This window comes from Gamsiella multidivaricata (genome assembly GCF_025024155.1).
Source record: "Gamsiella multidivaricata strain RSA 2152 chromosome Unknown BC939scaffold_79, whole genome shotgun sequence".
NCBI lineage: Eukaryota > Fungi > Mortierellomycota > Mortierellomycetes > Mortierellales > Mortierellaceae > Gamsiella > Gamsiella multidivaricata.
Window position 1 is genome coordinate 13,718 of NW_026251787.1, and position 27,528 is coordinate 41,245.

At 48.3% G+C, this 27,528-nt stretch overlaps 10 protein-coding genes across 10 annotated transcripts; 6 read left to right on the top strand and 4 right to left on the bottom strand.

The window, feature by feature from the left end:
• Positions 1 to 4,210: 4,210 nt before the first annotated feature.
• Positions 4,211 to 6,936, bottom strand: BC939DRAFT_463771 (eukaryotic translation initiation factor eIF2A-domain-containing protein). The gene is made up of 6 exons (XM_051557278.1): positions 6,851 to 6,936; positions 6,567 to 6,636; positions 6,370 to 6,441; positions 6,149 to 6,264; positions 5,956 to 6,052; positions 4,211 to 5,817 (listed from the first exon to the last, which is right to left on the bottom strand). Exons 1-6 carry the CDS (start codon positions 6,885 to 6,887, stop codon positions 4,332 to 4,334), a joined length of 1,878 nt encoding a protein of 625 aa, XP_051408151.1. The 5' UTR covers positions 6,888 to 6,936; the 3' UTR covers positions 4,211 to 4,331.
• A 137-nt stretch (positions 6,937 to 7,073) lies between these two features.
• Positions 7,074 to 7,629, bottom strand: BC939DRAFT_463775 (uncharacterized protein; the record flags this gene model as incomplete). The annotated part of the gene is made up of 1 exon (XM_051557279.1): positions 7,074 to 7,629. The coding sequence occupies one exon, from the start codon at positions 7,627 to 7,629 to the stop codon at positions 7,237 to 7,239; it is 393 nt and encodes a 130-aa protein (XP_051408152.1). The 3' UTR covers positions 7,074 to 7,236.
• Positions 7,630 to 9,872: 2,243 nt separating this feature from the next.
• BC939DRAFT_299282 (uncharacterized protein) lies at positions 9,873 to 11,175 on the top strand. Its single transcript, XM_051551371.1, has 3 exons — positions 9,873 to 10,352; positions 10,444 to 10,668; positions 10,782 to 11,175. Exons 1-3 carry the CDS (start codon positions 9,992 to 9,994, stop codon positions 11,003 to 11,005), a joined length of 810 nt encoding a protein of 269 aa, XP_051408153.1. The 5' UTR covers positions 9,873 to 9,991; the 3' UTR covers positions 11,006 to 11,175.
• BC939DRAFT_299299 (uncharacterized protein) lies at positions 11,176 to 13,698 on the top strand. The gene is made up of 4 exons (XM_051551372.1): positions 11,176 to 11,719; positions 11,818 to 12,392; positions 12,483 to 13,029; positions 13,119 to 13,698. Exons 1-4 carry the CDS (start codon positions 11,345 to 11,347, stop codon positions 13,398 to 13,400), a joined length of 1,779 nt encoding a protein of 592 aa, XP_051408154.1. The 5' UTR covers positions 11,176 to 11,344; the 3' UTR covers positions 13,401 to 13,698.
• On the top strand, positions 13,294 to 14,338 carry BC939DRAFT_463782 (uncharacterized protein). The gene is made up of 3 exons (XM_051557280.1): positions 13,294 to 13,705; positions 13,820 to 13,851; positions 13,938 to 14,338. Exons 1-3 carry the CDS (start codon positions 13,460 to 13,462, stop codon positions 14,203 to 14,205), a joined length of 546 nt encoding a protein of 181 aa, XP_051408155.1. The 5' UTR covers positions 13,294 to 13,459; the 3' UTR covers positions 14,206 to 14,338.
• Positions 14,339 to 14,799: 461 nt separating this feature from the next.
• Positions 14,800 to 15,881, top strand: BC939DRAFT_506764 (uncharacterized protein; the record flags this gene model as incomplete). The annotated part of the gene is made up of 4 exons (XM_051560820.1): positions 14,800 to 14,853; positions 15,009 to 15,137; positions 15,255 to 15,552; positions 15,673 to 15,881. The coding sequence occupies 4 exons, from the start codon at positions 14,800 to 14,802 to the stop codon at positions 15,879 to 15,881; spliced, it is 690 nt and encodes a 229-aa protein (XP_051408156.1).
• A 381-nt stretch (positions 15,882 to 16,262) lies between these two features.
• On the top strand, positions 16,263 to 18,386 carry BC939DRAFT_299345 (uncharacterized protein). The gene is made up of 4 exons (XM_051551373.1): positions 16,263 to 16,991; positions 17,527 to 17,635; positions 17,741 to 17,973; positions 18,281 to 18,386. Exons 1-4 carry the CDS (start codon positions 16,617 to 16,619, stop codon positions 18,287 to 18,289), a joined length of 726 nt encoding a protein of 241 aa, XP_051408157.1. The 5' UTR covers positions 16,263 to 16,616; the 3' UTR covers positions 18,290 to 18,386.
• Positions 18,387 to 19,077: 691 nt separating this feature from the next.
• BC939DRAFT_480577 (uncharacterized protein) lies at positions 19,078 to 20,376 on the bottom strand (the record flags this gene model as incomplete). Its single annotated transcript, XM_051558949.1, has 2 exons — positions 19,078 to 19,283; positions 19,401 to 20,376. 2 exons carry the CDS (start codon positions 20,374 to 20,376, stop codon positions 19,078 to 19,080), a joined length of 1,182 nt encoding a protein of 393 aa, XP_051408158.1.
• Positions 20,377 to 22,965: 2,589 nt separating this feature from the next.
• On the bottom strand, positions 22,966 to 24,008 carry BC939DRAFT_506767 (uncharacterized protein; the record flags this gene model as incomplete). Its single annotated transcript, XM_051560821.1, has 2 exons — positions 22,966 to 23,358; positions 23,907 to 24,008. 2 exons carry the CDS (start codon positions 24,006 to 24,008, stop codon positions 22,966 to 22,968), a joined length of 495 nt encoding a protein of 164 aa, XP_051408159.1.
• Positions 24,009 to 24,018: 10 nt separating this feature from the next.
• BC939DRAFT_496122 (uncharacterized protein) lies at positions 24,019 to 26,583 on the top strand (the record flags this gene model as incomplete). Its single annotated transcript, XM_051559673.1, has 4 exons — positions 24,019 to 24,042; positions 24,230 to 24,241; positions 24,414 to 24,420; positions 24,983 to 26,583. 4 exons carry the CDS (start codon positions 24,019 to 24,021, stop codon positions 26,329 to 26,331), a joined length of 1,392 nt encoding a protein of 463 aa, XP_051408160.1. The 3' UTR covers positions 26,332 to 26,583.
• Positions 26,584 to 27,528: the final 945 nt, after the last annotated feature.

Here is a 27,528-nt window from a genome sequence, read left to right on the forward strand (position 1 = left end):
GCAGCAGCAACATCAATATCATCAGCAGATTCCAAATGGATCGCTTACGAGGCTCAGTCCGATGCAGCTGTTCCATCTTCAACAACAGCAACAATCACAGCAGCAGCAGCAGCAGCAGCAGCAGCAGCAGCAGCAGCAGCAGCGACAATTCTAAACCGCTATCAATTTCAAGAAAACGACACCCGTTCAACATCTGAGACCAAGAAAATTAGAAGGGAGGGCGGAGTCCTTTTTTTTTTTTTTTTTTTTTTTCATTCATTCATTTTTTATGCTCTGTAGTATCGCTGTAGTTTTATCACTCCACACTCTTTCTGTAGTTTTACCATCTTCATTGAGTCCACTTCCCCACTCTCATTCATCCATCTTGCACTTTTTTTTATTATATCTTTTTGATCCATAGCATGCATTATACCCTCACAATCAAAACGCTCAACTGCGCATTCATCGTTATTCTTATACTCCATCCTCTCCAAACATCTGCTGATTGGTTGTAAACGGGCGTGCCTTGAATTCTGGCGATACAGCAACAGCCTCGACATCGTCTATAACAATAAAAGGCACGAGTATCCAAGGATTAGTTAGGCCACCAGGTCTTTTTTTTTTTTTTTCTAGACCACTCACATTGACGCGTCTGGAAAGTCATAACCTTAATATTGGGTCGCGTTAGTTTTTACGCCCTTGATTCATTCAATTTTGACGAGAGGAATGTGTAAATATGGTAGGCTGTACATGGATTACTATGGTACTATGGTCTATCATAGCCGCGCAGACTGCTGCAATTTGGAGGTATAGAAGTATAGAGCGCGACATGGTGCTACTCAGAACAGCCCATTAAATCGCTTTCTTATGAAATACTTCACGATCGTTGTCTCCAAGACAATGAACTGGACCGTTCCGACAGTCTTATCTCATCTCTGATCGATAAGGCCTTGGCTCCTCATCATCCTCCATTCACCAATGCTCAGTGTGTTGTGCCCCGTAATTCAGGAACGTGCCAAATTTTTTTTTATTGGTGGCGTAGATGTGCATCCCTACCATTCCTTACAAAAAATAAATAAATAAATACTCTGTCTGGCAGCTCCTCCTTTTCTGTTCCCTTTTCCTCATCCCCTTCCCCTCCTCACCCTCGCACTCACCCTCAGGTAAGCTTCTCACTCATCCCGATGGCTCCTGCAATGAGATCCAGCAACATGATGCTTCACAATTATATATGTTAGACTTCGTATTGAAAGCTGCCGAAAATTTCCTCTGTGACCTGATCCAGCAACGATCTCATCTCTCATCTTTCTCATCAACAGAAAAAAGATCAACTTTGAATCAGAGAACAAAAAAAAAAAACAAGGAAGCTAATTGCTATTGTTGTTTGATCTTTCTGATATCGTTTTATTAGGTATTTTTGGCCTTGCTTTTGAAGATAGTCGTTACAGTTAATGATGGATAATGTTAATAAACTATGAGTATATACCTCAATTGTCCAAATCACATCCTTCCTAAGAGAGGAACAATCGGAATCTTGAATGGAAGTGTGGAGCGGGAATAGAGCGGGCGCATTGGATGAGACCCTGAAGTAATTCTATGCTGCCAGTAAGAGAGCTCCAGACGTACTGCTCATGCTAATTGATAATGATCTTCTCGCCGTGGGTGTTGTTTGTGCTGGTATACCTCAGGCTGATGTTTTTCCTGCCAGAGCTGTTCGTGCTGCTGTTGTTGTTGCTGTGCTTGCATCGTCAGGAATAGCTGTTCGCATGCCTGTCGCGCCCTTCGATCAACCTGCCAGGAATACTCGCTCAATTGCAACATACGATCCATCGCCACCTTCACATTCTTCTGTACCTTCTCTGCTAGTTCCTCGGTCAAGGGCACCATTGCATCTTTCTCTTCTACTTGCCCCATTGCTGCCCCCGTGCACGCACTTGCTTTGACACCCCTATCATAGCATTCAATGCCGTCGATCGCGCCCCCCAGAATGCTCTGTCCCTCATCAAACAGGATCGCCGACAGTATAAGTAGCTCCAAGTTGTCCGACACAGGAACCAGCGGCTGTGGATCTTTCATATCCTGTCGAGATGGGCCTTCATGCGACGTCTGGGGTGGTTTTAGGCTAGCGGTCGGCCGTGGAACAGCCACATCCGACAGGTCCAAATGTCCCATTGAAAGTACCTCTTGTTCGACTTTCGTTAGTGCTCCACGCAGAAAGATATCCCACGCCATTTGCACGTACATGTCCGCGCTCTGGCAAGCTCGAATAGCTCGACGAGTGACAGATACGGCATTCTGGAGTATCACGGCTGCAATCACATGCGCTTCCTCGGCGTCGTCCTCAGATCGAATTGGGTGATCTTCGTCCGCTGGTTGAGTGGGATGGGAAGGTATTAAGGAAGAGGCTTTTGGAAGCAGAGCGTGGGGGGCATTGCAGGAAGGTAATAAGTCTTGAGTGTTGGGGTGGGGTCCTGTTCCTGTCGGCTGTTGCATACACCAGCAGGTGTAGTCTGGTATAGCTGTGTGATACTTCTGTTGAGGAGACGTTCCTTGGCTGTGATCCCAGACTATCGACGGTGGTCGAGTAGCTGTATATTTCTCTCCAGATAAATCTGGCGTCCGGACACGGGATTCTGCAAAGATATTTGGAAGGCTGGACCGAGAAGAAGGCACAGTTGTTGCACAACTTGTTTCTGACCTTGTCGCGATTGTCATATCGAGACGATGTGGTATATTAGGCGGAGGGGAATAGCAGTAGGGAAGTTCGAAAAGACACCAAGTATCGGTATGATCTGTGCTGGAAACTGCACTCGGTAATGCCTCTTGCCCTTGAACCTGAAGCTGCTGCTGTTCACATTGCATACAATGCTGTGAACTCTGACTGTACATGCGAATGATTTCCGGAGGCATGCTTTCTTGACCTTGATGAACATCCTCAGGCGACAGCGACCGCGAAAAGTCGCATTCCGAATGAGCTCCTTGTTGTAAATGGCCAAGCTCTGAGTCGTGTATCTGGAGGCAGCGTTCTATAGGGTGCTGAAAACAATAAAGCTCCTGAATCCATGCTGGATCGCTGATACGCCTGTAGTTGTGTAGGTTTGTATCGAAGCTCGTCGCGTTTCCGACGTCGCTTGTGATGGATGGAAGCGCGCCATCACTCCACACCGGCCCATTAGTAGTGCGGCAATCATGCGTGTCTGTGCCTAGGCATGATGCGTTTCTGGGAACAGCTGCGATAGATGGAAACGCGCCATCACTCCGCAATGGATCATAGTAATTGTCTAGGCCCGCATCAAGGCTCGTCGCAACTCCAAAAACATCTTTGATAGTCGGAAGCGTTCCACCGCTCCACGCTGTCGGGTTGTTGATAATACGATAGCTGTGCTGGTCAATGCCGAGGTCAGTATTGGATGAGAACGCGCCACCATTTCTTGCATGATCGCCGATGACGCGGTACTTATGTGGATCTGTTCCAAGTCCCGTCAAGGCCGTGGAAGTACTTCTGCTGGATGCTACGATGCCATCAAAAGGACAACATGTATCCCCGGCGCCAGATGTAAACATAGACGCGTATCCTGGTCTTGATCTAGGGGGCTGTAGAGAGTGTTGGCTTCCCGAAGTACCTGACTCTTGTCCACTGAAGCCCTGCGTCGATGATATCTCCTCGGGATTGAATGAAGACGTCAAAGTCAAAGGCTGTGAACACGGTATTGAGAATGACATGCGTGGTGAGCTAGGATGCGAAATATGCTGATCTATGATCGCTTCGTTCCTGGTGTTGGTGCTGCTCGCGGCCGAGGACCAGGACGCCCTTCTCAAGGTCGCCGGCTCTGATAGAGAAAAGAAGTGATGTACAATGCCGAGGGCAGCAGAAAGGTGCAGTCGCGGTCCACTACTAGAGAAGTTTAAAATGGACAGAAGAGGATACAGAGAAGGAAACATGACGCGAAAGAGAATCCACGGAGATGCAATGTTGGTGCTGTTGGACTGCGCTCGGTGGATCGTCTCAAATCAAACAGCAGATCCCGTCCCTGAAACGTTCTGTTGAGCCCATCGATCGATCTTCAGTCAACAAGACGTATAAGACCTGGGTCTTTGCGGCAGCAATGCTGGGGTCCAACTAGGCTGCAATCTGCTCAACAAACACGCCAAGAGAATGGTTTCGAGATCTCCAGTTTAGCAAGTCAAGTCAAGTCAAGTTAAGAGCACTGATAACAAATTAAACGCGAGGGGGGAGGTTATTTTTTTTTTAATTCAAAAAGATGGGCTGTTCTTCTACATGGAAACGACCTTTATCCGAGGAGCACCATCAGTCCTCGCTAATACGCCCTGTCCCGAAAACTGCGTGTCCGCTACACCTTTAATGCTTCCAGCTCTTTCAACAATGCGGGCTCAGCCGTGATCTTCTGCAACTGTGTCAACTCGAGCGTCTCGCCGGCTGCCTGTTTTTCTTTCAGCTCGTGGATCTGCTTCAGTTTTTTCGTCACGTTGCGGATCTTCTTCTCTGTTTCCGTCATCTGAGATGAGACCGCCGACGTCGCTGGGAGAAGTGCTCCGTTCTGAGACTTCTTGTTGCTGTTGCTGTTGCCATTGCTGCTGTTGTTGTTATTGGAGTTAGGACGAGGGGTATTGGAGATGGGACGAGGGGTATTAGAGCGAGCAGGTGAATTACTACCGGATCCAGATACTGCCGGGGTAGGAGCACCACCCTCCTCGGGGCTACCATCCTTATTCTTCTTGGCATTCTCGCGCTTCTTCTTGTTCTTTAATGCCGCTTTGGACAGGGCAGCATCAGAACTGGCAGTGGAGGCGGTCGAAGCTGCAGTCGATGTGCTGGCGTTGGCATCAACGAGTAAAGAGGGGGCAGGTGTGCCACGGGCTTGGGGAGGTCTGTATGCGCCGACGCGGGCGGGGGCAGGCTTTACGGCTGCGGCGGAAGAGTTCGCAGTGGGCTTGGGAGCAGGTGACAATGAGGAGCGGATGGGATAGATCTCAGGCGCACATGGTCTCCAGCTGACTTGGTAGAGTTCGTTCACTTCCGCAGTGTGGACCAACGTTCCAGTATAGTGCCAGATCTTGTATCCATTGTCGACACGGAGACGAGGACTGAGCGTTGCAGTCAAAATGTGGCGACCGTCGGGTGACCACTCGCACGCAGTTGTATCACGGGCAGAGACGCTGGTGATCTTCTTCAAGGTCTTGCGGTCCCAAAAGTCCATGGTTCCCGCCAAGTTCCCGAATCCCGCCAATACCAAGATGCGTCCCTGTGGGTTCCACTTGATTGTGTTACGGGCGTCCCGTCCAAATTCATGCACGGCGTTGGCGCGGTGGTCGAAAAGAGTCGTCTTAGGGCTCGGCATCTGTCCATGGATGACTACAAAATCCTTAGAGGCAGGGGCCCAGGCGACATCGTGGATCAAGCCATCGATTGGGACTCTGCAATCGAAGTTACCAGCAACGGCCAGATAGTACAGATTGGTCTCTCCATAATACGACTTTCCAGTCTTGTCGTGATCTGTCGTCGCCCAGACAAGCACATTTGTTCCAAGCTGGTTCCAAATCATCTGAACACGATCTGCCTTGAAGAAGGACTTGCTGGCCAGGGGCACAGCAAAGTTGGTGATCGAGTAAATCCGGACCATGGCGGGAGCTCCCTTGCGCTCACCAAAAAAGACTGCGACCGAGGTACTCTTTCCAGGGGAGAGCGAGAACTGGGACATACCCTCCTGACGCAGTTTGGTGAAAGGAGTCTTTGTCAAGTTCTTGGGTTCCCAAAAGTGAACCTCGTTGGAGACCATCCTGGCGCAGTACGATTCATCGTCAGTCCACTGGACGTTCCTATGTTAGGACATTATCAAAAGGAAAATGGAGTTAGGTAAAGCGACGACCAAGATATTCGTAATTTCCGATGTGCTGCCTCCTGACTACACCCTGCAGATTGTCAACAGCAGCATCAAACAAACAAATGACACTCACCAATTGTTCTGCGACTTTTGCGAGAAGCCGGTCAACTCCTGACCAGTCTTGACTTCAAAGATTGTCATGTTTTTGTGAGATCCATCCTCGGTTTTGACTGTCGACACCAAATGAAAGACAAGTATGAGTACGAACGCCATTGTTACATCGAGAGATTATTGTCGCAGACAATTTGACGGGGACAATAACGTACTCTGTCGCTGCCAGGTCGAGAGGAAGGTTCCCTTGGGTGAAAAGTCGATCTCGAGCACATCCTTGATAGCCAAGTCCTGAACGATTTCCAAGGACTGAGCGTCCATCACCTTGACACTATTTTTAACATACAGAAAAGAAAAGTCAATCTTAAACTGCGGGAGGCGAAGAAGGACAAATTGGAGAAGGGAACCAATGATAAGCTTGGGCAATTGTTCTTACCATTCCGGGGTGGCCCAAGCAAGATACTGCCCATTCTTGCTGTACTGAAGCACACGGATGTTGCCAGTTTGCCTATGTGAATGAGAAACAGGATGTGGTAAAAAAAATCGAGGAAGGATTAGTTGATTTGGGTCAGAGAGCGTTTCATTGCAGCCATGGTCGATTCCAGTCCTGATCTTTTCATCACGATGCATTACTTTTCAAATCCAGCAGGTGCGCCAAACTCAGGAGCTCCCTCGGAGAGACCGATTCCTGCAGCGGAGCGAACTGAACAAGCACAAGGGCAATGGTCAAGAGAGCAGAACGACGACAGGTAAGAGAGCATACGTGAGTGCGGTTAGTCAGACGGCAATAGAGTTCCAAGGGTCTTCTGATCTGTTTTACTCCAATCTACAAGCAGGCACTTGGAGTGGTCTGAAGCTGTAGTCCACTTGACAGTGGCCAGTTGAATCGGCCGTGAAAGGCTTTTAGCGACACATACAGGCAAATTGAGTTGGTGGCAGGGATGCGGCGGACATGATCTTTCTTCTTCTGGAGGAGGAGTTGGAGGGCTGCAGTAACAGAAAGAAAGAGCACAGTGCCCTCATAAAGAGAAATCACAACAAGCAAGACGAACTCGTACACGTGATCATTTATTCTTTAATAATCCAGAATAAACGCTGACCACCTCCGTCGCGATATCCTTCACTCTTTATCCTACAACCACCGCGACAACGCACCGCTTGCAATCGACAACACGCTATTAACACCCCGGACGTGAACCAGTCAACCTCATCTCAGAGCCAGGTCGATGATAACATGAATCAGACATTAGCAGCCCTCGCAGACGCCCTAGTAAGATATCCAACACACTCAGCAGATAGTGGTTTACCCTGTTCCGACTAGACACCATCCTATATACTGACACCTACATGTTTTTCTCGACAATTGTACATCCAGATACAATGTTTGGCTGAAATTCATATGACTGACAAGGATGGCGATGTTACCTTGAGCCGTGAACCCTTTGGTGAGGGCATACGCGACAACGAAGACCACGACCACGAAGTGGATTACGAAGACGACCTTGTCAGCAGCGATGGAGATGAGGATGATGATGGTGGCACACCTACTCGCGACGACGCCCCTGAGGCCAGTCCTGCCGATATCGAAAGGATAGAAAAAAGAAGAGTGCACCTTGAGTCGAGCCTTCAAGAGCATGTTCGAGACGCCGTGAGAGATTCCCTGTTCTCTGATCCGTACATTATAGAAACTGCCCATGCGTGTGGGGTTCCAGAGGATCGGGTATTTACGCAAGGTAAGCGAAAACGACTGGTATTCTACCTCAAGGCTAGCTTTTTCGCAGACTGGAAGGCACGGCACCAGATTAGCATTGGAACCGCTTTCACCCAACATGAGCGCCCGCACGCTTATACCACCAAGGTCTTCGCCAGCAGTTCCGAGGCCAAGAAGGAGAGGGTCGGTCAGATCAAGACACGCTATGGCTGTCATCGCAGAGGTGTGAAGTACATGGTCAAGGGTAGGCAGCCAGGCGGAAAGTCTGGGAAGACCAGACTGGAACTTGCTTCTAATAAATGTGGATGCTTGTCCCATTTTAATGCCATATATCGTCCTCTACAAACACGCGATGGCATACCAGGAGAAACTTACCGCATCAAATACAATTACCAGCACATACACACTCTGGGCGACAAAGGCAACATCGGTACTCAGCAAAAGTCCAAGGCCATGAGAGAAAGGATTAAGGCTATGCTTATGAGGGGAATGTCGATCTCCGTTATTATGAACCAGTTAACAATCGACTATGCAAGGTTTACTCGTTTAATGGAGGGTGGCGACAACCAACGACTCTCCAGGGACGACTTCATCACCTACGACGACGTCTATAACCTTCTGTATGCGTTGACTGCTAAACAAATGAGAAAGGATGACGACCCACTCATTTCTGCTCGGCTTTGGATGGAGGACCTTGAGAACCAAAATTACTTCACCTATTACGATCGGGAACATGGCCTCTATCATGGATTTTCATCGCCATGGCAGCTGAATGAGCTGCGAAAGTGGGGGGATGTTTTCTGTTTTGACGGGATTCACCATGCTTGTGGGTAAGTCCCCCTGTAATATTACCAATTACCTTTGTCACTAACATTTACAAATCTTATGGATAAAGAACGTGCCGCACCCAAGGGTGGAGGCTCTAGATGCTTTGACAAAGGACACATGGGCTACGCGACACCTTTATTGCAGTTGTATCTTCCCATGGCTGCAGTAACAAGCATGCACGGCAATGTTGAATGAAATAAAATACCTGTTATTGTCATTTCGATTGAGTCAAGTTGCTCACTCAACTCCAAACCCATAATGAGCCATTAGGGCATGTAACTAGTTATAATATCGACTGGAAAAGAATGAGGCGATTGCGAACGAGTTCAGGAGAGGTAGGCTCTCAATTGACCTACCATTGGCTTTTAACGCGTCGTCCAGTTGCAGGCAGTTCATAGCTGGGCCAATTGAGTTGGACTCGGATGTGATGTGCGGCAAGGAGAAGTGTGTGCCTGTGTGATGTGGATACGAGGATATGGCATGCGTGGGCGGTGTTAGTGGGCGAGCATGTACCATCCTGGATGTTTTTTCTCGTTGTCTCTTTCACCATCCCCCTCTTCCTCACTCTGTCTGTTACTCTCTGTATGCATGCAGGAGAGCTCAAGTGCAACTATGTCTAGGAGTTTACTTGTCTACTTAGACGCGTCGTTTTGCAACTTTTGGATCTTAAGCTATTAAGGTCAGCAGGGGCATGATAGTCGACAATTTCCATCCAATGAAAGAGAGGATGCCATTGATATTGATCAGGGCAATTTCCACAATATTGCTCTTGGCAGTTCAGGTCATGTTGTTTGCCTTACTGGTTTTGTTTGTGCGCACAGCGGGTCTTGTTTACTACACAACGTGTTTCCACATCGTCAGGGGTTGGATGAACAAACAGACTCTTCTCTCTCTTCCACACGCACAGCACAACTTATACTTTCTCTCTCTCTCTCTCTCTCTCACACACAACACATATACCCATCCCCAAATACACCTATACGCCTCGAGGAAAGCTATGTATGCAAATGTCCTAGAACTAGCATGCCAGAGCATATTTCCTACTTGCCAATACTAAAACTCTCCCGTACTAAAATTTTCCCCTACCACACCCCTACTTGTAGTAACCATGGGCGTAGTGGGGCTGTGGAGCGTCTTGAAAAAGAAAAAGTTCGAGCCTGGTATCGCGATAGCAGACTACAGCGAGCCAAAGGTTACATATCACCTGGATCTGCTCGCCTGTCTCTTTGTGCAAATTCGGTGGGCCTTTTGCACATACGAAGACACAGAGAAGGCGCATGAAGCCATCTAACGAGCGCTACTGAGCCTCTTCCCCCGTCCAAACAATATTACCATCTATCTGGATGGGCGTCAAGCCTTAGAGAAGAGGGCGACTCACCTCAAGCGTCTAACGATTGCCGAAGATGCTTTGCTGAAAGCAAGAGAGTCCTACTCGTCCATCGAGAAACACATCGGCAGCAGGCAGGACAAGTGGCCATCCAAACAGAAGGAAAAGGAGTGTCAGGCCTTTTGAAAGACAATGACTTTGACCTACGAGGACAGGCAGGACTTGCAACAATTTCTAGTTTCCAAGGGTTGGAGGATGAAGGTTTCTCCATTCGAGGCAGACGCGGATATTGCAAATTGGTGCCGCACAGGTGACATTGTTGTTTCAGAAGACAGCGACATGCTGATCTATCTAACTGTGGAAACTGTCTGGAGACCCATCTCTTGGGGCCGGTTCTTGGTCTACGATCTTTTCGAAGTTGGCAAGTACTTGGAAATTGGGCGCTCTGGACTCACGGCGCTCGGTATCGTGTCCAACAATGACTACAGCAAGAATATCTTTGGTCTTGGAGCCATATCAAACCTGGCAGTGATAAGGGACATTCCTTGGTCTTGTAAGGATGAATGCCACGTCTAGTTATTGGAACTGAAGTGTGACAAGTCCTTCTAATCCCGCCTCTTTTTTTTTTAAAAAAAAAATTGTAGATGATATTCGTGATATGGTCCAGAAGTACTTGGACCATGATGATGTCGCGCGCTTAAACCAAAAAAACACGGACTTTGAAGCTCCACTCAGCGATCTGACGACGTCACGCGAGACGATAATCTGTAGAAGGGTTTCAAGAGCTTGCGACAATCGTTCTTGGCCCTCAAATTCAATTACCGGCAACGGCAAAAGCAGCTGCGAGAATCGAAACAGGTTCCGAAAAGGTACATACATAGCAGCTTTTATTCCTACACCACTGTACCACAATGATACCGCGTTTGTGTGCATTTGTATTAACAAGTTGTCAATGTTCTTTGATCTTGCTAAACGCCAAAAGGACTATGGATGACCATCCCATCCGGCACAAGAAGCATCAAACGTTCAACAAGTTCCGAACAGTCGAACCTTCCAAGGCACAAGCGAAGGGCAAGGCGAAGAGCATTCTGGAAAGTCTGCGCTCATTTGCTTGGAAGCCAGATAAGCCCCACCAACCCCAACAACCTCAATATCAGTACAAGACCGTGCCACAGAACCCAAAACGTGTTACTCCTGTGGAGATAAGGGCCTTTGTTCAGTTGAGCCAAAAGACGTGCAGGGCGGTAACCAAGGAAAAGGCGAAAGAGCAGGAAATGGAAGAAGCGAAAGAAGTTGCCAAGAATGCGGCCACGGAGGATGAAAAAGAGACCACTGAGCAGAAAGAGGAAGCGACGCGGTCAGCCCGAGATGTTGCTAAGCGAGCTCATATGAAGCTTCATCCGTTAAGATCTCTCCATGTCGGTTCGCTGAGACGAAACATCATACTCGCCCATGCCGCCAGTCCTCCTGCTCAAGGCGCCAGTATCACAACGAAGCCTCAAAGGATCACTCACATCATATGCAGAATAGCCGATTTTTGAAACAATGGGAAGCGAGATGCGCAATATGCGTTACTGGATCTTCTGTCTAAGAGTTCGAGCGATGATGATGGCAAAAATCAGAAAAAAGTTCATCAACCTATTCAAGGACAAGTGCGTACGCGGGAAGGCAGCCACCGCGCTGGAGGGGTTTTTGAAAACTCTTCTGTCCCGATTCTGTAGCTCCCTCAAGAAGTTAGCATTTACTGTTGTGACCAAACTAGCACGAGATGTGTACGACATGTATATAGCCAAGCACGCTCAAGCCGTGCGACCCGACAATTGGATGGCCACTTCTAATTTTCTTGCACCGCTGGCCCAGGAAATGGCAAAGGACTTTACCATGCTCTGGGAGTCGCAGAACGAACAAATGATCAAACAGGTAGGCCTTGCTTCCTCTTTTCTTCTTTCTTCCTCCTCTCTTCCTCCTTGAACGCTTGTTAATTTACCTGTCTTGTCATTTGTGTCTTCATTGCAAAGTTTAAGAAGCGGGATGGAGGCGATGGACGTTTCTTCGATGAGAGGACACTTCCCAAGGAGAGTCTTCTTGTCCGATTTCTGCACCTTCGAGAACTGGTGGATGTAGCTAAACGTCCAGTTGCAGTCCCTATCTCGCCGATCCGCCATGGTTTCATAACTATAACGGAGCAAGAGTTGTTCTACTCTATCCACGATAGCTTTCGCGAGGACGTTTTAGGAGCTTTAAAAATGGACTCAACCAAGAAGTACAAACTGAACGAACTTGAGGCTACTTTTAAAAGAATAGCGCCCGACGAGTTCCTTTGCAACCTAATATGTCCCTCGAAGTCATTAAACCTGAATCCAAAGGCCACGTGTAACCAATACACAAAGCGGTACGTACTCACAGGCACGTTCCAGACGGACGGATTCCAGCTGCGGTTGCTAGCCTGCGACACGCGTGTCACAAAGGGGTACAAGCCCTCAAACCCCGTTCCTGGCCGAGTCGATCCCAAGGTGGGAACCGATCGGTGGTTGAAAGAGATTAGGAACGAATTCTCTGGATCGGCAAAGGAACTCCAGGACACGTTTGGTAGGCAAGTTTTTTTTTTTCTTTTTTTTTCTGGAAGGTAGTCTCCTCAAGGACTAGAATATCAAACACTCATTCTATATTTCCCTTTGTGTAGTGACGGTAGGGATGTCTGGATTGGTGGCATTGACCTGGGCCAGGTGGTCACAGCAGCCGTCAGTGTTTTAATCCTTGATCCCCCCTTGGCGGATGGAACACTACCTTGGCCGCCGACAGGGAAATACTGCACTCTCAATATCAAGCAAAAGGCCTTGATGCAGCCTCAGTTCAAGTATCGCAGAGCTATCGAAGGACGCAAGACCGACGTGATCCATGATGCCGAGAGTTCACTATTGCCGAGAAGAGGCATTTCTGATGAGGACGTTCGGTTGTTCTTGAACTCAATGGATAAAATCAGACAGGTGTTGAACGAGCACTATAACCAATCGTTCCGGCATCATCGCGACACTTGGGATCTGAAAAAAGCGAGGGATGCAGAGGACCGAATCACTATCGAGGCTATTCTCAAATTGGTAAAAGAAGACAACCAGGAGAAAGCCGTTCCAACCAACAAGGTGCTGTGGGGTGTGGGTCTCGGCAAGTTCGGCACCTCGTCCGGGTTGACTTCGCTGCACGGCACATTCAGCGCTAAGTTGATTTCAGCGGTAAGAGCATTGATATAACGCTATGTTTTGTGGCCCTATTGACAGGCAAACACAATCTAATCGAGTCGCAAATTATCTTGTCCTTGTAGCTCAGGACCAGGAGTCATGCGGTGGTCGGTATCAACGAATACTACGCGTCGCAAAAGTGCCCGTTCAATAGCCCTGTTGGTCCAAGTAGAAAATGCGACCATGGGTTTGTTGAACGGGTGAATATGCGTAGCATGTATTGTTTAGCCTGCCAGATGCCTTTCCACCGCGACAGCATGGCTGCACAAAACATGGTGCAAGCTGCCCACTATAGGCTTTTCAAGGGTATACGACATGCTGAACTTCAGCCTTTGGACTCCAACGGCCAGCCGATATGGTCCTAGCGACTCAATCATCAGCGGGTTTAACTGTTTTTATATGACGTATCGGTATTAAGCTAATCATGCATTTTTATTTTATTTGGGAACATAAGGACACCCTGACTCACGACGGCTGGGCATCAAGAGCCATGGATACCGGAAGGCCCTATGGGCACCCGAAGATATTACCGCAACAACATAGACAAGTCGAAGAAACACCCATGTTGACACACCAAGACAGCGTTTTCGAAAAGGAGATCAAGCAGCGGGCAGCGACAGCATTGCATGACCATTCAGTGTTACTTCTTCATGCCTTGACCATGAACGAGGTATGTGGAGCAGTGTCATATTGCACGGTAGCACTACAGGGATATGTTGATTTCGAACCAAGGACGATATAGTGCTGACTCGAAATGTGTCGTTTTCCACTCATTTCGCCACAGACGCCTGCCAAGGCACGCTTGCGGATGTATCGGTATGAACTATGGTCTGCTCTCGAGGTGTACTCCTGAAGTCCATATGGTCGTTCTTAACACACGGTCGCGCTGCTACATTCGCTAGACATCTAACAGGACAACCCCAGCCTCCACACGACTACGCCCCAGCAAAGCGGAAGCACAAAGAAGCTGAAAGCAGCGTATTTTCATCTACATCGAATAACCCCGGCACATCCAACTATTCAGGATCATCCAGGGCTACTGGACCGTCCAGCACATCATCGCTATCGATATCAGCACAGGGGCAGGCAGGATCACGAAGAGCTCGAGACATCATCCCTGTCGATGAGGAGTTTGCGCATACTTATTTTCAGGGACCACTATCGTCATAACTCTATGCCTTGACTTTCTCAATCACGACGACCTCCAGAATACGACTTTCAAATATGACTCTGTAGCCACAACATATGTATACATATTCCGTTACATTCATCTGTAAATAAAGCTTATAAACGGATCCCTTACAGCAAGAATGTGGCACTTGGAGCTGTTCACGGGCAATGGCACAGGTACTGAAGCATAAGGTTCTCGCTTCCGCTCTTTCCTATAGATCGCTCCCTATGGTTTTGTGTCAGTCGATAGCTGAAAATGGCGTTCTTCAACAAAGGCGCCATGGTGAGCAGGTTGGTTATTACTTTGGGAACACTTCGCCTTTGTGCTGTGCAGGCAGCTGATGTGCTCTGCCTCTTTTTTCCCACGATTATTTTTGCCTCTTCGAACTATGTGAAGCAAGTGAAAGAGAACAGAAAGCTGACCGATGCCCATCCTCTGAACTCCGCACCTGTGTATATGTGTCTTTACCGTCATGCACCTACTACCAAATGTAGTCTGTCGGCATGGTAGATATATCATTTATTCGAAGGAGTCCTTCGGCTAATGAGTGCCACTCAAAATTGATATTCAAATCATATTACACCCTTGCCGCGATGATGTTTTCGCTGAGGGTTGTGGTTGTCGATAATGCATCTGACATGACCAAGGTTGGTATGGTCGATGGTAAAATTGATGTTGTATTCAATTTAATTAGGAGTAGGATGTTTGCGCTGAGTTCATGCATGTCGAGATCTCGCGACTGAGTAACAGCCATTAAAGCCATGGCCCTTGATTCCTTGTTTTACTTATCGTTTTTTGATAGATCGCCGAGCAACTAAGGCCCCACAGTGTCAAGATCAGCGGCATAAAGGGAGTTACTAATGTTGATGGCGAAGCCCAGCCCAGGGTCGATATTCTCAACTTGAAATACCCTGTTGAGCGTGAAGTCATCGTCAATTGAGACGCTCTGATTCAAGACCTATGGAGCATGCTGTGCTCATAACATATTTACTTTCCAATTCAAAGGCAAACCACGAGAAGATGACCCATACTTTGTTTGAACGTTCAGCGTACCAGCCTCTCTCATCGCCTGGCAGCCGACAGAACATGGAGCACCAGCGATCGTGTTTTTGGGTCTGTTCCCGACCGCTATAATGTTGTCGCGCACGTCGTACCCATCTATGAGAGCTACTCTTCCTCTCAAAACGGTATACCTGCCAATATCGGCAACGCATACCTGACATGGCACCTCATGACGCTGATTATAGAATCTTCCTTCCATTTCACCACTTTTGAGAGGGAAGCCGCTTGCGACATCAAAGGGAGGCTACGTTCTATCCGTTTGGATCTTGATAAGACGATGAGAGGTAAGAACTGCACACTTATCTCGGTTTAACAAGTCACCGGCCTTCTTCAGGACAGTTTCGGGGGATTATAAAGTGGACTACTCAACGCCTTAACTCTGATTTATTCCGGTACATACATAGCGTATATCAGCACTGGCGAGTCCGTCAGTAAAGTAGACGAGAGAGTCCACCTTGAGATACCCGGAAACATTGTTTTCACTGGCAGATCCACCCTTTCGCCGATCGCATGCAGAAAAACACCACCGCTCTTTTTCCAAGCTCGCCCAAAGTCCAAGTTGCTGCTCCCCCAAAGCCCAGATTCCCTACTTGAACAGGCGGCTCGAAGATAGCGGTCGATATAAACTACGGCGGCCATTGGATTAACAAGAAGGGCTATGGGATATTGACCAGCGACTGTGCGCCTTTTGCGGCATGAGCTGTAGAATCAAAACTCAACCTCGCTGAGAATATTTTACAGAATGAAATTACAAATATCTGCGAAATAAATTGCCTACAACATATGAAAACGCAGGCAGATCCTTAAGGTATTTTATCCGCAGTCATCTGGAGATGCCAAGGGATCCGATTGAATGGTGCGGAGGCGTTCTTTGCCTCAAAACGAGCAATTGAAGGGTGTGTTGGACAGCAAGACCTGAGCTGGCAAAAGTATAGGCACATACACGCTCCGCACTCCGCGCACCACAGAGGTTCCTTAAATGAAATTTACGGTTTTCATCATGCCCCGTCTCTGTTTCGAGTACCCCTCTTTCTCGCTCACCCCGCCCACAAGCATCACCTCTTCACTTTCCGTGCCATTGTCATCTCTCTTCATCTTCCTCATCACGCCCACTGCCGTCCTTTGAATCCATCCATACCCTTGTGGGCGAATTGATCCCCTCCTCCAACTCCAATTCCTATTGGTCTCCCTCAGTACTCAGTAACGACCCCTCACACCTACACCTACACCTACACCTCACTCTTCACTTCCTGCCTAGGAGCCTCTTTAGACAACTCACCAAGGCACCTTCTTTGCACATACATACCCACCTGCTTTGCATCCCTCCTGTACAACAACTCTTCAGGCAATGTCTCTACCCACAACAACCACTACAGGACCAGCCTGTGCTATACCCACCTGCCCCGAGAAAGTGTGCCCAGAGTGCAAACCTGGATACACCTGCTCACTTTCCGTCATTGATTCCACCTGTAAATGCCCTATTGCCAGCTGCGTAAAGATTCCCTTCGACACTGGTGTCGACAATGGGAGCGATACAAACACAGAGTCAGCATCCAGCGGTTCAGTCATCGGCCCTGTCCTTGGAGCGATAGCAGGGTTGGGCGTCGTGGCGTTAATTGCATTCTTTGTGATACGACGAGGACAACGGCGCAGAAGGAAAGAGGCCATGATGATGCTGGGACAGGATGACTCTTTGGACTCGTTCTCTAAGCGCTGGCACTCGGTAAGCCCCCCCCCCCCCTCCCCATCCCTCTCTTTTCTCCTCTCTATTTCTCCTTCATGCATATCATACACAAATCACTACCTTCGTCCATAAATTGAGGATATCGGAGCGACGCCGTCACTAGCAGCATTCGTTTCAACTCATGCCGAAAGACAACGAAGGTCTTACATGGATAGACCAGGACTAGTCTCAGCAGAAACGAGCAACTGGTGAAAGGCGTCTGTCTTGCCTATCTCCGCATGGTCCTGGGCAGCAAAAATTCGGCGCTAAAAATACAAAAATGCCTACATGTGCCTGACCAACCACAGCGACGCCTCAGAGAGCAAGGGCGAGACAAGCGACCTGTCCAGAAAACGCTTGGACGCACCACAGTTCCACCTTTGCAGGAGCAACGAGGAAATGAAATGATTGCTGCACATGGAAACCGTGTTTACTCTGGATGACTTCACTGGAATAAGAATAAACTACAAGAGTTCCTGAATGCTATTTTCGTTAATTGGACATGTTTCTAATACATTTATCTGCCTGCCACTAGTCAAACGGCGACTTGAGTGGCAAGGATGTCATTAGGATCGCATATATTCCGAGCATGATCGGCGATAGCCCTGTGGTGACCCCAGAGGCCACAGTACAGCGCGGCGGAGGTAAGGGCCTGAAATGGCTTTCAGTATGTCAACGGCAATGAGGGCCTTAACAGCCACAGTATCTAATGAATTTTCTCTCTCCACATGAAATTGGCCACTGTACAGTGCTTAAACAAAACTTTTCGCCTCTACAAGACGAGGATCGCAACAAACACGACTCAATGGCGTCCTTGGACGAGGCCGTTGTTATGGCCGTCACTACCAAGGCAACGCCTCAGGTCATGAAACTCAACACCATCAAGACCACACAGGCTGATCTCATCCAACGGTCCAACACGCTCCACAGCACAAACTCGATCAAACGCTCACAATCCCAACGGCATCAAGAGAACAAAAAGGCTAGTAGGAAGAACCCATCGCCGCTAGGGAATACAACACATCATTCCGACTCTGATACAGAGGTGGAGGAGGACAGCGATATTGATGGAGCAAGTAACGGACCCAATGGCAAAGCCAAGAGGCGATCAGCAACAGGCACAGCATCCGGCAACAATCAGGAGACGAATCCATTCATGACTAAGGCAGAGTTGGTAGCTGCGAATCATACCCAGAATAATGGCAATACGCCATCATCACGCTTGTCCAATCCATTCTTGTCGGCAGCGGAATCGAGCGCAATCACATCTAACGCCAATTCGTCGTCAGTCTCACTAGTGTCCACGACATCATCCATACCCATGACTGGAACGACTGCCGTGTTTGCATCCATACCCATTACCCTTGCAGAGCATCGTCGCGACAGTGATCCATTATTGGACCTTGCAACTGGTGTCAATCTTAGACCATGGGCGACTTCATCCGCTGGGTCGACAGCCATGCGTGACTCGACCTTCTCGACCATGTCGGATTCACGGTCGTCGACTAGAGGCGACGGCGAGGAGATTATGATCTTTTGGGATGGCCATCGAGATTCGAAGGCCAATATGTGAACAAGGGAACATAAATAAACACGGCGTTTTTTTTTTTTTTTTTTTTTTTTTTACTTATTTACTGTCTTGTAATTTAAATATTCTCATACATACATACATTGGATAAAGTACTGTGAGCGTTTGCCGGGATGGTATGAATAAACCAGCACAGGCATGGGTTTAGGCGTATTATAAGGAGCGTAATAATTGCTGGGAACAGGCGAAGGCCTTTATGGCGTTTCGTAGAAAATCACCACTCCTCTGTGGCGCTGGAAATGCAATGCATCACTTCAAACGTTGATCACGCGGCACTGTTGGTCTATAACTTGTTCAACATTTATTTTGTGTAAGTATTATAGGATGCAGAGGGTTGAAATGCGGAAGAGTAAATAGTCTACATGGGGGGAAGACACTATAAGGTGGACGACGAAGGGGAAGCTCTATGGCGAATGCTGGATAACGAATAATTACAAGAGATTGACTACCTATTCACTAGGTACACCAAGGAAGAGGGGGTATAACAAACAGTGCTTCTTAGATGAAGCTCCACTGCAGCTGCAGTACACCGACGTCCAAGTCCGCAAACTTCTGGAACGCAGCCCTTGATAGATCCAGATCGCCAAACTTGCAGTATTTGCCTGGACACATGTCCACGACCGTGACAACGACTTGGGTGTTGCTTCCCTTCTTGGTCAAAAGGATCTTCTTGCCGCAGAGGTTCTTACCGGTACCCATTTGAGCTATTGATTGTTACAGAAGGATGTGTGAAGAGTTAGTAGCGAACTCCAAAAATCCAAATGCGCGCAGCCTCCCCTCATCCCTTTTTTTCAAGTTAATATTCAGATTCTGTGCTTTACCTTGGTTAACAGCGACAATCATATCTGATTGCGAATAGTGCTGCTCGCACTGGCCAAAGGTGTCCGAGTACCAGGTAGCCTTGCCCGTAAACCCCTTTCCTCCAGGAGGCTTAGAGCTAGGCTTAGGAGCAGGGGTTTCCTTTGTTGGCTCGGAAGGAGGAGGACTCTTCTTGGTTGGGGCAGACGTCTTAGTCGTTTTTATTGTTGTTGTGATGGTCTTTGTGGTCGTTGTAGTCGTTGTGGCTGTAGTAGTGGTTGAAGTGGGGATGGGGGCTGGCGCCGATGGAGATGGAACCTCGGGGGCTTCGGAGAGCTGCCACTTGACGTCCAACAAGTCCTTGGGCGAGATAGGTGTCGAGGGAGGCAAAGGGTTCACTGGGTCTGTCAGGTTGGCGATCGTCAGATCGGACTGGCCATCAAACACCATCTCATCAAAGAGCAGATCTGGGGCCAGTTCACTCAGTGCTCCAAGGCTCAGGGACACGGATCCGTATTCGCAGTCGTCGCATACACCGACGATCTGGGCATAAGTGGATTCCTGAGTGTTTGCACGGTTCTGGATCTGGATCCACTGGCCGCATGTGGAACTGGTGGTATCGATATTGTTGTTATTGAACTGGAGGGGATTCATCAAAGCGACATTGTCAGTCGAAGAAAAAGTCTGGTTGTTGCAGCCAGTGTATGTGTTGGCCTGGCTGTTGAAGTAGACGAGAGATGAGCTGGAGGTGGGAGTTGTGAGTGACGCTGTAGGGGAAGGGATCGAGGAGGAGGAAGTGGATGTAGGCGATGAAATGGGCGATGGTGTGCTGTCGAGCGTGAGGTTAAAGAAGGAGGCGGTGCCTCTGTATTCTGTTCCCCAAACGGTCGCATTGGTGCCATTTGAAGGAGGGGAGCTGTTGGGGCCAGACAGAGCACCCATGAGTGCGCCTGTGATGATGGAGAGAGGTCCGGCGGCGAGGCGTTGAATGGGAGCCATTTGTATATATGCTTCTGGTGCTGTTTTGTTACGATTGGTGAGGGCTGGTGCAATGGTGGACCTGATGCAGGGACAGCTACAGAAGAGAGAATGAGGATGGTCTAATGGAATGGGCGCAACGAAGGAGGCGCGAAAGTGGAGACGAGGAATGTTGGGTGTTATATATGTGGCGATGGGAAATGGGCCAGGGGCAGGGGTAAATCGTATCGGTATAAACCCCTTGTTTAGCCTGTAATTCATTTGAGACATTTCAATGTTTAACCGTTTCGTTTCTTTGATATTGATCTTTATTACTTTGCACATGGTCTACGAGATAATTGCCATGAGTTTACAGCACAAGCATAAGATCACAGGCAAGTCTAGTAGACTATAACTGACCATTGCTATTACCATCGCTCGTCTGTCGCCTATTCAAATGCTACACGAATGAATACAGTTCGAAAGTATGAAGCGATCAGATTTAGCGTAGGTATGGCACAAACTATGTCCGTCTTTTGGACAGGGGACTTAAGTCTGTCCGCACGATCCAAAAGGAAAGACCATGTGCTGAAAGGGACCACAAAGAGAGTGAAGTTTCCCAGGGATGGGTTGGAGAGGCCAGTGGGCTCGTGATTGCTACTCCGATACCAGGAAGGTAGACGTGTCCCATTCAAATTACCATTGAGGTGCGTTCAGATGCCATGGGATGGAATTCTCGTGGGGGAAAAATGATGCAGGAACATTCAAGGGTACTGAATCTCTAACGGGAAATGGCCGCCATTCCATCACATTCTATCATCGTTTTTGTAAATGTCTTGCGCCATCATAAATTAAGTGTGAAGAAGACTCCTTGGTTAAATGAAATGAAGGGCGTGTGTGTGCATTAACCGTATCTTCTGTAAGATCCGTGTCACACTTGAAGAGTTAAAATGAATACGCAGATCAATTCAATGGTGCAGGGTGCCCCAACCCAAAGTCCGAAGCAAACAAAGCACGCGAGTTACCCTACCCAGCTTCACCATTACCCTTTCCTCCCCCTATTTTTTGTAAAGAGTGGCGGAGGATCTTCATTAACCTTAATTCATTTTTCATCTTCAGCCTTTGTTTGTGTCATTGTTTTTTTTTCCGTTGGAATGGGACGGAATGGGAAGGGAAGGCATGCTTCTGTGCATGACGGACGGAGACCCATTGGCAGTGCAAATTTGCAGCCTATTCAACAGTCGAGGACGATGGGGCACGAGCGGGCCTGGGACCAAGAAGATGCATTTGTTACTAATTCAACTTCGCTACGTGCCTTGTGTGATGAAATCGATCTGAGGTAATGTTGCCCTGTTACTTTCTAGTGGCAACACTAGTGGTCGCATAACTGGCTCAAGACAGCATGGCTGATAACGGAAAAAGAGAGTCGGCTAGGTTGCTCGGCTTTTTAATCTCGAAGGGCGTTTGTAAAGCTGGCCTTCATTGGTTCACCTCCTCTTCATTCTTCTCACGCGTATGATCGCTAGTGCTCTTCCATCGTGTAAATGAAAAAGAAAGCACTAGATTGAGCATAGGCCAGAATAAGCATCAACTTGCTCTTATGAGGCGCAAGCCATGTATCAGCGCCTTTATTTGCCATCTCCAAAATGCCTACCGCTCATATGCCTTTACGCTACGAGAACCGTTTGACACTCTTCTCGCTGAATCCTATATTCTAACTGCTGGTAGTCTATCATCAGGAACGCGTTATAGCCTTTGTTTTGTTTTGAAGCGCTACTATCACTCACTGTCCATCTCCAATCACAAAATTCTACACCCCGCTAGCGACAACAAAAGAAGACACAGGAAACATCGATACAGACATGCCATATTCGTGCCATGAAAATAAACAAAACACTTCCCATACCGCGATTCCTCCCCTGAAATACCAGGGTCCCCCTACTAGGGCGCCACCTCTAGATAGGGGGTTTCATCCCGCATTACGCCTCGCCTTGGCAGAACCTGAATCAATTCCCGTGAACTTGATAGTGTCTCATGTATACAGCAACGCGTTGGGTTACACCGCGTCTCTATACTATGCACTGGGTTCTAACTTGTCTTTCAAGTCTTTCTCCACTCCCGCCTGGACAGTGTATCTCTATAGCAAAACCAACCGCCATGTTCTGCCCCCCATTCCTCTTGAGATGAACAAATTGACATTGCGTTCAAGCTATTGTCAAGTCTTTTCTGAACCACGTAGATACATTTGAACCGGGTACCAAGGGTACGCATATCAATGTGGTATGGCAGAACTTAAAGTTTTCTGCTCCTCTACGGATGTGCACGAACCCTCTCCTATTTTTCTCTTCCTAGAAGCTCGCGGCTGCTGCTCTTGCCTCATATCACGACGCCATATATTGAGCATTTCCCATTTCCTATCCTAGACGTAGCTTTCCGCTGGCAGAAAGCCTACGGGACGCAATCAGGAATCTGCACTTTGCTGGACCTCGTTTTTCAAGCTACACAGTCTATACCAAGCCTGAAGCGCAATGCTATTGAGTTTGCGAGCGAAGAACTTTAACTGATTATGGTAATGAGGCTTAACATTTGAAAGCGCTTTATGATTCTAGGTATTTTTTTTGTATATATTCATTATAGCCGACTCTCAGTAATGACCCTACGATCCACTGAGGCGCGCGCGAGTTTTGAGGTTGAATTGCAGAGGATGAAGTTCCGCAGGTACCGGAGCTTGGAAAGTGTCTGGAACGACACGTCCGAGACCTCGTTCGCATCCAGCAGTGAAATGTACTCGAGTCGCAGACAGTTCGAGGTCAACTCGAGCACCACCTCATCATTGATCTTGGGCGGTACAGACTCTAACCACGAGACATTCAGATGACGCAGGTCTGGACAATGCCGTGCAAACTCGATCATCTCTGGTGCTCCTAGACACGCATCCGAGTCAAGCAACACCAGCTTAGTCAGGGCCTTTCCGTATGTCCGCGCCAATTGCTGGAACGTCTCCTCTGGAATGCTCTTGCAGCACTACAAGAACAACGGCGAGGGTAATCAAACTAGCCGCTCTGCTTGTCGACGACGTCATGTGAATCAATAATCTCGGTGCGATGCACCCATAGAGTTGTGTTGCGAGTGTCAGCATCTGTGTACAAACGTGAGCTAGCACAGACGAGAAGGCTGAGCGCCACTGCTAATGTTCCTGGTGAGCTAAAAGCACCACTGAAGTGTTTCGCAAATGTGGCCTTCGCGCAAGCTATGACCGTAACCCATCCAATGGATCTCGAAGCTGTGCAGCTGTTCCAGTTTACGCGCACATATCGAATAGAAGCACGTGCAGTGTCGAACGCTAATACACGTATCATTGGTATAATTAGGATATGTTTGTGCGAAAGAAGACAGACACGGCTAATAATTTCAGTCGAAGCCTAGCTGCTTACAACTCGATGACATGTCAGTGTGGATCATCGTTTATGGTGCCAAGCCGTGTTTGGTAGGCTTATTTTTTATATGGGTTTAGTGCAAGTTAAATCTTTCGGTGCCAAATCATCAACTTTACGTGGAGAACCAAGCTATACCTTTTCTTTTGGTGCATTCAGCCTGACTGGATGAGATGGTCGGTCCTGCTTTCGCGGAATTGGGGCGGGGGCGGGGGATTGTAGATTTTTGTAGCCAAACATTTGGTTTCAAATGCTATGGGGCACTTTTGTTTCTGTAAGCTGTGGAAAGCCAAGATGGTGAAAACCTTCGCGAGTCGTTTGGTATAGTTGTTTTTGCTAAGTTGACAGATCCATTCATCAACACCGAAGCCGGATCATGATTTGCAACGCGTCAACCAAAACCGACGTTGAACGCATTTTTCTAGCCGTCTGATCACTTCTTTAACCCTTATTCGAAATAGAGTTTGTTCCAGGTAAGCTCTCGTTGCCTGATCAGCGACTCCGTGCTCCTCACTCTCTCAACGACGAGGTCTATAGGGCCTCGACACCATAGCCAGAATTGAAGAATGGGCATGGCGATAAGCCAAGTGGATTATATTTGTCATGCCACCTTATATCCTTGTATTGTAGTATCCTTTCTATTAGTGTGCTCGTAAGTATCGCAGCGTTTGTTAGGCTGACCATTCGTGTTTCTCGGCAGTGTCGGCAGGACCCCGATGTCTATTCTAATAAGTCTACTTGGGGCATACATCTGGATAGGAGGGCATTCCGCACCAAGCACGCATGCTTATTGTTTTCGCAGTGCATTATGATGTATCTTTTAAAGTATGTGCCCCATGCTTCGTGAATACAGGAAACCACCATGCATGTATAGAGCGAGAACACAAACAAAAGAAAAACTCTCTCCCATAGTGCATGGCCCCATCGCTTACTGGCTCTTGCTCATCGCTTTCCCTTCCATCCTTCCTCCTTCTTTTCTTCTTTCTCTGTCTCTTTCTTCACTAGTGTCCCTCCCTTGATCGACCTTTCCAGGACTTATCAAAAGTCCATTCCAACACGTCCTACCAATCATCAGTGTAGCCAGTGTAAGAAAACAGGTGCGTTGAATGTCACACCCCTCATGTATATTGTTATTGCTCACTCCTGCCAGAACTGACGGGCTGGGCTGACCCAAATTGACCAATTACTCACGCTAATGCTTCTCTGCACTGTAGGCTGCCCTTGCTCGTGTCAGTTTCACCCGTTTCACCCCCAACTGCTTTTCGAGCTGGAGTCACCAGAGAGTATCAGAAAGGACGCGGACCAGGGCGTCCAGGAGGAGGCTGGGGATGTGATTCGACCCGTAGGCATACACTCTCTAAGCCCGCACCTGCTCCGGTACATATTCTCGTTCCTGGCTGTCCAGCATTACGACTATCTGAACCACCGTACACATACTCTCTACCACAACCTCGGACCCCTGACGCTTGTCTGCAAGTCCTGGAACAACATCGCATCTCCCCTTCTTTGGCAGGAGCGCACCTTTCATGGATGGAAGGCAGGCGACGAGCTCAACATCTTTTTGCAGCAGACCGAGAACGCTGACTTTTCCTCGACGCACGAGTATGGCGAGTTTGTGAAGCGGATCGAAATCATTGATTCACACGACGTCGTCGACAAGCAGAACGGCCAGTTTGTCATCAATTGGATTACGCCTGATGTTGTTCTCGCCCTATCCGAACACTGCAGCAAACGACTCCGGGACCTGACTTTGGTCTTTGCAACTGGACGCCAGGTCTCGACCGAAAACGAGGAGGGGCTCATTCCCTGGGGTGCTCTAGCAGAATCCTGTCGTCGGCTCTTCATGGTATCCCTCACCAACTACATCTGCCCCATCTTGCCAGTCGGGAACGGACACCCACTCCACATGTTTGCAACATACACCAACCCCCTGACGGAACTGGTTCTCAAGCGCTGCAAGAGCATTCCAGAGGAGACGTTCCAGCAATTGGCGCGGACATGCGGAAAGGCCCTGACTAAGCTGGTGTTGCTTGACTCGGATGCGTGTCTAGGAGCACCAGAGATGATCGAGTTTGCACGGCATTGTCCAGACCTGCGTCATCTGAATGTCTCGTGGTTAGAGTCTGTACCGCCCAAGATCAATGATGAGGTGGTGCTCGAGTTGACCTCGAACTGTCTGCGACTCGAGTACATTTCACTGCTGGATGCGAACGAGGTCTCGGACGTGTCGTTCCAGACACTTTCCAAGCTCCGGTACCTGCGGAACCTCATCTTGCCACGTGCAGGATCGGCTCAGAGTGGAATGGCCTATCGTCAGGAATCGCTCATTGCATTGGCCAAGAGTTGCAAGCGTCTCGAACAACTGCATCTGGTGGCGCCAGGAGCGACGACGAGCCGATTCTTTGAGGCGCTGCTGTTCTGCCCGCACCTTCAGGTGCTCGTGATTGCGGAGCTCTGCAAGGGTCTGTTGATCGACCAGCGGTTCAAGACACTAGGACTGGCGAAATATGTCGACCCAGAGACAACGGATGCATACAAATTGGTTTGGCACAAGAAGACTTAAGAACGGTTAACCAAGAGGCATACATTGATGCGTACACATACACACACGCCACCGAGAGCCATATTCTGGATCGATGGAGGATTTAAGGACAGTTTCAATTTCCAAGGAGTTCGCTGTGCGCTTCTCCCACTCTTTTGTCAGCATTGAGTCATGAAGGCAACTCTCTCGAGTAATAATAATAATAAAAAAAGTCCGATACCGTGCATGCATCATATGGTTCTGTCTGCTAGACTATTTGCACTTGTTGTCAGGGTCTGCAGCTGTGCTTATGCAATGTAGCAAGAGTCGTCGAAAGAATCCAAGCCGGCGACTTGTTATCACTTTACTTTTCTGTTATTGCTACCGATGTTGCAGTCTCATCCTCCGAGTCTGAGACGAAGGAATAAGAAGACGAAGGTAAGAAAATTAGATGTAATCCCTATAGATGCAGCATGGGGCACGGCTAACAGGGCTAGTTTGCCTATAGACTATGCACACTAACCGAATGAAGCAGACAAGACAGCTATCTATGGTGGAGATACTGGTGACGATGCTGACGGATAGGACTCTGTGGCCGCCTGCCCTTCACAAATGGCGTCATTGATGCCAACCGCGATCCCATCCCATTCCGTTCCATCCCATCCCATTGCATCGTATCGCATCGTATCGCATTCTCCGAGGGAGGACCCTTCCTGCGAGGGTATATACGCCACCATTGTTCAAACTGCCGCTCACTGTTATTCTTTTCTTTTTATTCTTGTTCATTTCATACATTCATACACATTCGTACATTCATACATTCAATCCTTCGATTCCTTCCTTCCTCCAATCCCTCACTCATCCCGCTGGCCATCATCTTTCTTTTGACACACTTGTCATTTTCAATATCAACTACCCTCTCTCGCTCGTACTTTCTGTCTCTCTTCCCACTGCATACCTCTGCCTCTTCTTCCTCTTCTGTTGTTGCAGCCTACACTCACAGCTCGATTCCCTGCTCTGCTCCTCAGCCCATACGTGGTATATCATTGCACAAAGACATCTCACGTTTTGAACTGGAGACTCCGCTTATATCCTTGATCGACACTGACTGATACAATCCTATTTTCTTGCCTTCCATGTCTACATCTCCATCTTATCCGTCTTGGCACTCTTTTCCATTCGTCAGAGGCACATCCGCCGCAATACAGCCTAGACTGAGTCAAGCACGAGCCCAAAAGC